Source organism: the organism of the source record quoted next (genome assembly GCF_019968985.1).
Source record: "MAG: Porospora cf. gigantea B chromosome Unknown PgB_NODE_1263_length_6785_cov_154.066, whole genome shotgun sequence".
NCBI classification, from domain to species: domain Eukaryota; phylum Apicomplexa; class Conoidasida; order Eugregarinorida; family Porosporidae; genus Porospora; species Porospora cf. gigantea B.
Window position 1 is genome coordinate 1 of NW_027178608.1, and position 6,785 is coordinate 6,785.

The 6,785-nt window shown below is 53.8% G+C and overlaps 6 protein-coding genes across 11 annotated transcripts; 5 read left to right on the plus strand and 1 right to left on the minus strand.

Moving 5' to 3' along the window:
• Nucleotides 1–14: 14 nt before the first annotated feature.
• On the plus strand, nucleotides 15–953 carry KVP17_000033 (uncharacterized protein; the record flags this gene model as incomplete). Its single annotated transcript, XM_068521586.1, has 1 exon — nucleotides 15–953. The coding sequence occupies one exon, from the start codon at nucleotides 15–17 to the stop codon at nucleotides 951–953; it is 939 nt and encodes a 312-aa protein (XP_068378975.1).
• Nucleotides 954–1,041: 88 nt separating this feature from the next.
• KVP17_000035 (uncharacterized protein) lies at nucleotides 1,042–2,472 on the plus strand (the record flags this gene model as incomplete). Of its 2 annotated transcripts, XM_068521750.1 has the most annotated exons (2): nucleotides 1,042–1,977; nucleotides 2,002–2,472. In XM_068521750.1, 2 exons carry the CDS (start codon nucleotides 1,042–1,044, stop codon nucleotides 2,470–2,472), a joined length of 1,407 nt encoding a protein of 468 aa, XP_068378978.1. The 2 variants fall into 2 exon arrangements, with proteins under 2 accessions (XP_068378978.1, XP_068378979.1); XM_068521751.1 differs by having other exon boundaries at nucleotides 1,042–2,472.
• Nucleotides 2,473–2,529: 57 nt separating this feature from the next.
• Nucleotides 2,530–3,081, plus strand: KVP17_000036 (uncharacterized protein; the record flags this gene model as incomplete). Of its 2 annotated transcripts, none has more annotated exons than XM_068521794.1 (1): nucleotides 2,530–3,081. In XM_068521794.1, the coding sequence occupies one exon, from the start codon at nucleotides 2,530–2,532 to the stop codon at nucleotides 3,079–3,081; it is 552 nt and encodes a 183-aa protein (XP_068378980.1). The 2 variants fall into 2 exon arrangements, with proteins under 2 accessions (XP_068378980.1, XP_068378981.1); XM_068521795.1 differs by having other exon boundaries at nucleotides 2,587–3,081.
• A 287-nt stretch (nucleotides 3,082–3,368) lies between these two features.
• Nucleotides 3,369–3,863, plus strand: KVP17_000037 (uncharacterized protein; the record flags this gene model as incomplete). The annotated part of the gene is made up of 1 exon (XM_068521813.1): nucleotides 3,369–3,863. The coding sequence occupies one exon, from the start codon at nucleotides 3,369–3,371 to the stop codon at nucleotides 3,861–3,863; it is 495 nt and encodes a 164-aa protein (XP_068378982.1).
• Nucleotides 3,864–3,899: 36 nt separating this feature from the next.
• Nucleotides 3,900–5,111, minus strand: KVP17_000034 (uncharacterized protein; the record flags this gene model as incomplete). Of its 2 annotated transcripts, none has more annotated exons than XM_068521661.1 (1): nucleotides 3,900–5,111. In XM_068521661.1, one exon carries the CDS (start codon nucleotides 5,109–5,111, stop codon nucleotides 3,900–3,902), a length of 1,212 nt encoding a protein of 403 aa, XP_068378976.1. The 2 variants fall into 2 exon arrangements, with proteins under 2 accessions (XP_068378976.1, XP_068378977.1); XM_068521662.1 differs by having other exon boundaries at nucleotides 3,900–4,955.
• Nucleotides 5,112–5,205: 94 nt separating this feature from the next.
• Nucleotides 5,206–6,785, plus strand: KVP17_000032 (uncharacterized protein; the record flags this gene model as incomplete). Of its 3 annotated transcripts, XM_068521476.1 has the most annotated exons (3): nucleotides 5,206–5,432; nucleotides 5,461–5,779; nucleotides 5,804–6,785. In XM_068521476.1, coding segments are annotated over 3 exons (1,528 nt in total), but the record flags the coding sequence as incomplete, so codon positions are not given. The 3 variants fall into 3 exon arrangements, with proteins under 3 accessions (XP_068378973.1, XP_068378972.1, XP_068378974.1); XM_068521475.1 differs by lacking the exons at nucleotides 5,461–5,779; nucleotides 5,804–6,785 and having other exon boundaries at nucleotides 5,206–5,436; XM_068521477.1 differs by lacking the exon at nucleotides 5,206–5,432 and having other exon boundaries at nucleotides 5,537–6,777.

Here is a 6,785-nt window from a genome sequence, read left to right on the forward strand (position 1 = left end):
TCAACTCCAACGTGATGGAGCCGCTGTTGGAGATCTTTTCACAGAAGAAGGTACTGCTTGATGAGATGAAGATGCCTGGGCTCATCCGTAACGGCGTATGGTTGTTATCGCATCTTTGTCGTTCCAAGCCGGAGCCCGCGTATGAGCAGATTCGCGAAGCGCTTCCGGCTCTACAATTCCTGATGCAGACTTCGGATTCCGATGTTCTGACAGACTGTTGCTGGATCCTCTCCTGTTGGACGGACGGGAACCCTAACAGACAAAAGGTCAACGACGTGCTGGAATCAGGACTGGCAGTCAGACTCTCAGACCTGGTCATGCACGAGAGCACCTCAGTCCACACTCCTGCTCTTAGAGCCATTGGCAACATCGTCACCGGCGAGGACTACCAGACCGACATGCTACTGAAGCTCTGCCCCATGCTGCTGAAGAACCTCAGCGCTCTGGTCGACGGGTTCAAGCGAGGCACACGCAAGGAGGCGCTCTGGGCGCTCTCAAACATCGCTGCAGGCAGCTCCCACCAGATCCAGAAAGTAATCGACGCGGGCATCATACCGCAGGTTATCAACGTTCTACAGACTCAGGACTTCGAAGTCAAACGTGAAGCCGGCTGGGTCATTTCCAACGCCATCACTGGCGGAAACCAGAACCAAGTGGACTATGTCGTCAGCGCGGGAGCTATCCCAGCGCTGGTGGACCTGCTCGACATGGAGGACAGCAAGCTGGTGCTGTGCTCTGTGGAGGCCATTGAGTGCCTATTACAGTGCGGAGTGCGGAATATGCAAGATCAATACGCGAACGATTACGGTCGGATGCTTGAGCAGTGCGGGGGAGTGGTCAAGCTAGAGAGGTTCAAGCATCAGAACAACGTGAAGCATATCTCGGTAGAGGGGGTCGAGCCTTTTGACAAGGAGGTTGACGTGGACGCCAAGCCAGATTTGTTAATATTCTGAGTACCAGATGCGTTGGGTGGTTTGTGATCAATCCAGATCGGGTCAACAGACAATTTTCCAAGATCTAAACTAAAACCATTAATATGGCATGATGGCTGTGTATGGACCGATCGCGCAGTTGATACAGGAGACTATCGCTGATATCTCTCGCGTCTCCAAGAATTCAATTTGCGAAGTTAACAGTGAATGGCGGCCGGCACTAGCTCGCTATGAGTACGCTGGAGAGAGCCACTACAACAGCTCGTTCACTCGCTGCCTGCTGGAGCTGCCCATGATAGACCGAGAGCTGGCGATGCTTGTTCTCCGGGACGTCCTCGAAAAGTTCGACCTGCGAGTGGACGCCTTGCTTTGGGGTCGCTACCTCCCCCCTAGCGAGCAACACGCTCTCGTAGATCATGTTCCCTCTGACATGCGCTACCAGGTCGGATCCCTTCTGGTACATAGCGGCCCGGGGTTGATTGACGTGGTGCAGTGCCGGGAGTCGGCGCGTGTTCGAAAACTGGTCAGCCGTGTGCTCGACAACGACTCAGCCCGAATGAACGACAAAAAGGGGCGTAACACCTCTGTGATAGCCTCTCTGAAAGGGCTTCTACGCAAACTCTACCCCTTCGCAACCGTCTCGGCTTATGGAGCTCAATCGTCGGGATTTGCAACCTCGTTTTCGGACTACGACTACACCCTGTCTGGTGTAGAAGCGACAAAGGGCGTCACCCAGGAAATACATCGCCTGGCAGACGAGCTTGGAAGACACGGATTTGTTTCTGCTATCGAACGCCGGACTTCCGCTGTGGTGCCCCTGTGTAGGCTGACTCTGCAGCACCCCGGAAATGCCGCCGATGACTATGCGAACACAGTGGAGATATCTTTTAGCAACCACATCGCACTACAAAACAGCCAGCTGCTTTACCTTTACGCTACGTTCGACTCTAGGTGTGCAAAGTTGGGACGCCTAGTCAAGCTGTTTATCCGATCGCAGAACATCGTCGGCGCTCAGTTTCGGTTCCTCTCCAACTACGCCTGGATGGTGATGGTTATTTATTTTTTGCAGACTGTTGATCCTCCCGTGTTGCCGTGCTTGCAAGCTCCTCTCCACGAGTTCATGCCTCATGCTGAGCGAAAGACCCACTGGTTCTACAAGCCGTCGATACACCGTGCAGGAGAGCCCTTGGCCACTGGAAGTCGCGCCTGGTCAGCCCAGACCAAGCGGTTGGCGTGGCGGCGAAGCTTCAAGTTGCCGCCGTCCAATTGTGATAGCGTAGGCCTTCTTTTTTGGAAGTTTTGCCGCTTCTATTTGGTTGAATTTCCGTGGACCACATTCGTGGTTGATACGGGTACGCTGGATTCGGTGCCAAAGGCGAGTGTACCCAGTCGCAAGAGCGGGATCATGGTGTGTTGCCCCATTGAGAAGAACCGATACTTGTCCCTTCGGGACTTCCAGCTGGACCAGGTATTGGGCAAGCTCGCGGAGGTATCATACGACCCCAATTCAATTGTGAAATATGTGTCTCTTGCACTGTAAGCCTTACACAAACGGGCCCAATGCAATAAGATCTCACAAATGAATAAGATCTCACAAATGATCTCATACCCCACACCTAAAACCCAGAGGAATACCGAAATATCAGATTCTCCCATGGCTCTTCCCCGAGTTTTCTTCGATATCACCGTTGATGGCAACGCTGCTGGTCGCATCATCATGGAGCTAAACTCGGATGTGGTACCCAAGACTGCCGAGAACTTCAGAGCGCTATGCACTCATGAGAAGGGTTTCGGGTACAAGGGCTCCCGGTTCCACCGCGTCATCCCTCGCTTCATGCTTCAGGGTGGTGACTTTACCAACCACAACGGTACTGGTGGCAAGTCTATCTACGGCACCAAGTTCGCTGATGAGAACTTCACCTTGAAGCATACTGAGGCGGGCCAATTGTCTATGGCCAACGCTGGTCCCAACACCAACGGATCGCAGTTCTTCATCACCACTGTGCGAACTGCGTGGTTGGATGGCAAGCATACCGTATTCGGCAAGGTTGTTGAGGGTATGGACGTCGTGAAGGCTGTGGAGGCTCTCGGATCTGACAGCGGAAAGCCCAGCAAGGCTGTGGTCATTGCTGATTGCGGCCAGCTCTGATCATTTTAAATGTGTCGAGAGTTCATAGAAACATTCACATCGCCGATGCAGAGGATGGTTTGTTGCCCCATTGAGAAGAACCGATACTTGTCCCTTCGGGACTTCCAGGTATTGCGCAAGCTCGCAGAGGCATCATACAAATTCAATTGTGAAATATATGTCTCTGCACTGAAAGCCTTACACAAGCGGACCCAATGCAAACATCGAACTGGGAGGAGATGATCTCACAAATGATCTCATACCCCACACCTAAAACCCAGAGGAATACCGAAATATCAAATTCTCCCATGGCTCTTCCCCGAGTTTTCTTCGATATCACCGTTGATGGCAACGCTGCTGGTCGCATCATCATGGAGCTAAACTCGGATGTGGTTCCCAAGACTGCCGAGAACTTCAGAGCGCTATGCACTCATGAGAAGGGTTTCGGGTACAAGGGCTCCCGGTTCCACCGCGTCATCCCTCGCTTCATGCTTCAGGGTGGTGACTTTACCAACCACAACGGTACTGGTGGCAAGTCTATCTACGGCACCAAGTTCGCTGATGAGAACTTCATCTTGAAGCACACTGAGGCGGGCCAATTGTCTATGGCCAACGCTGGTCCCAACACCAACGGATCGCAGTTCTTCATCACCACTGTGCGAACTGCGTGGTTGGATGGCAAGCATACCGTATTCGGCAAGGTTGTTGAGGGTATGGACGTCGTGAAGGCTGTGGAGGCTCTCGGATCTGACAGCGGAAAGCCCAGCAAGGCTGTGGTCATTGCTGATTGCGGCCAGCTCTGATGATTTTAAATGTGTCGGAGTTCATATCAACATTCACTACGGTGTGCCGATGCATACATCGATGCTGTTAGGTTCATAAAGGAAGCGGTCCACTGCCTTACCAAGTTCCAATCTATCAGTGGGCATATTGCCAGACTGTAGTCGTAGCACCTGTGTTTCGAGACGCCAGTCGTGCATTCTTCTATCACGGACTTGGGGTTCTAAACCTGGACTTAGGAAAAATAAGGGGTCCACAGTCATTTTTCGAAGGGATTCTGGTAGTTCGCTTAACCTCTGAGAGTAGTTTCTGCCTAGTACCAGCGACACCAGCTTTGGAGGCAGCAAACCGTTCAGATTCTGGTCGAAACAGTGACCAAATTTTAATCTCTCAAGGGCTGCTGGCAACTGACCACGTTCCAGAGGTAGGTTGAAACTGAAGCCCAATTCAAGGCTTATGAGAGAAGGGATAGGGACCAGAGAGCTGTTATATGACCATCCGAGTACTAGCGACGTGAGTCGAGTTATTGGGATGGGTAGAGGTCTGTTGTAGACTCCTGATATTCGCAAGAGACGCAGATTATCAGGTAATGCGGGCAGGGCTACACTGTACATCCAAGACAGCACCAGCCGCTTGAGGGAGACAGGCAGTGGAGGAAGCGGTTGATCGTAGCTCCAGCCGAGGTCCAGGTACTCCAGATGAGGAGGCAGCACCCCGTCCGATAGGACTTGGTTGTACCGCGTACCAAGTGTCAGGCGCCTGAGATTCGCGGGCAAATCCCCCACCCCTATGCTGGTATCGAAGGAGGGCGGTAGTGTGAGCTCTTTCAAGACAGTCGGCAACCCTGAAAGCGCAGCCAGAGGCATTGAACCTCTGAAAAGCAGGACTTCCAAGTTTGGAGGACACACAAACTCTGCCGAATTTCCCAGAAGCGTGAGTTTCCGGACGCCCTCCATGTCGCAGTGCTTACGCGCCAGCATGGACAACCCAGCAGAGGATGACACGAGCTCTACTGGCCTCAGATCCGAACATTCTTCGACGTCACAGTCCACAAACAAAGACCAGTACAGGCTGGATTTCTGCGTGCTAACGGAGCTCAGACTGCGAGTGCCCATACAGGGTAAGTGCCGAACTCGGCCAGCCACCCGCGTGCTGGCCCTCATCAGTCGAGACTTGGTTTTACACGTCTCCAGAGAACGGTCTGCGCCACGTAAGAATGAAAGGATCGACAGAAATACACCACGAGGCAGATCAGCCAGTGCCACCGGCATTATCAAGTCACGGAGCTTGAGATATTGCCTCACACCACGGATTAGATGTTTGAACCTTCCCTTGCAATAAACGGCGATTTGGTCAGATATCACAATGGCCCGTTCGGCTCCGAAGCCCCTCCGCGAGAGGTCGGAGAGGCAGCGCATCCCGCAAGACGACAGAAATTTGCTAGAGTGTGCTGAGATTATGCTGCAGTGCATATTCACCAGCCATGAGGAGCTACGCTCCACACCACTGTTCACTCCGAAGAATCTGATGAGCCTGATCTCCTCTGTGCAGGTCCTCATGGACACCGCGGTTGCAGGAGAGTTCGCGAAAGAGTGAGCACACAGGGGATTTTGATACTAGTTTCCCTGTGAAGTTGCCCGCAGCGCTCTTTAGGGATATCCTTCTGGATCCGCACTCGGGGTGCCTCCGACAGATCATGGAAAAGACCCTACTTTTTGTCCACGCTCGCTTCTCTGACTCTACTTTTGGCAATCTTCGCCGCTTGGAATTACACACCGCCAAAACTCAAAACGAGTCAGAAGACCTGCTGCCAGAGCTATACAAAACCAGCGTTGAGGCAGGTCTCTGGAAGCCTCCCTTGGTGTTCATTGCCTTTCGCAAGGAGAACCCCGACCTGGCGAAGAAATGCGCCAACCGAGTTCGTGAGCTCGGTGGCCGAGTGGGCACTGGGGCATGGACCCAGTGCTCGCACCTGCTGCTCGACGTGCATATCTCTGACAACGACGAAATTTTCACCAGAAAAGTGCGAATCCCCACCAACGATGGCGCTGACCGCTGCCTGACACATTACTGGTACTTTCCCGACTCCTTCGATTCAGGGGTCTTCTCGAGTGCACTTCCTAAGGAGACGACATTAGAGAATCCCCCTGAGAACCAGAAGCCTGAGGACGGTGTGTGGCGTGTCGGTGTTGAATGGTTGGAAGTTAGCCATCGCTACCGCGAGTGGGCCAATGAGCTGGATTTCGAAGTGCCCAACGACTTGATGAGCGCCGAGTTCCACATTCCAGAAATATCTGATGAAGAGAAAGATCGGCCTGGCAAACCTGACCGACCCCCCAGCAAGTCCGAGAAGTCGGTCAAGGTGGAGAAGAAGGACTCACATATCGTTGAGAAAACCCCGCGACGAGCGACGAGGACTCAAGGAGCCGATTCGGAGTATTCTCCAAGCGAGACTTCTCAGGTGTCAATAAACAGAACCCCGTCAACGGACCGGAAACGGCCAGCCCAGCCTCTGTCAGCGCGCAACAAGAGGCATCGTTTCGAACAACCGGGCTCCGGAAATTTGGTCATCAGCCTTGCCTGCACCCCTCTTCCCAAGGTAGCCACGGCGGCTCAGATTTTGAGCAGTCCTGCATTACCTAGCGAGCTGCCGCCCCTCCCCGCCTGGGACAACGAACTAGTGGCGAAGGACTGGCTGTGCAAGCAGCAGGCAGTGGCCCTTGCGGCGCTCGGCGACGACGGGTTCCGTCGCGGCCTCGCACCCCGAGCACGGCGAGGTCCAGGGCGCCCACCCAAGCAGGAGACCTTTGTGTGGTTCTACGAGCAGCAGGCCGAGTTCCTGGCGGAGATCAACGCCCTGTTGGGTCGAGACACCTCACAGGGGCTGGATAATTTCTCGTCAGCCATCGCCTCCGTCGGAGGGGCGGCACCTGCCAGGTGGGAGT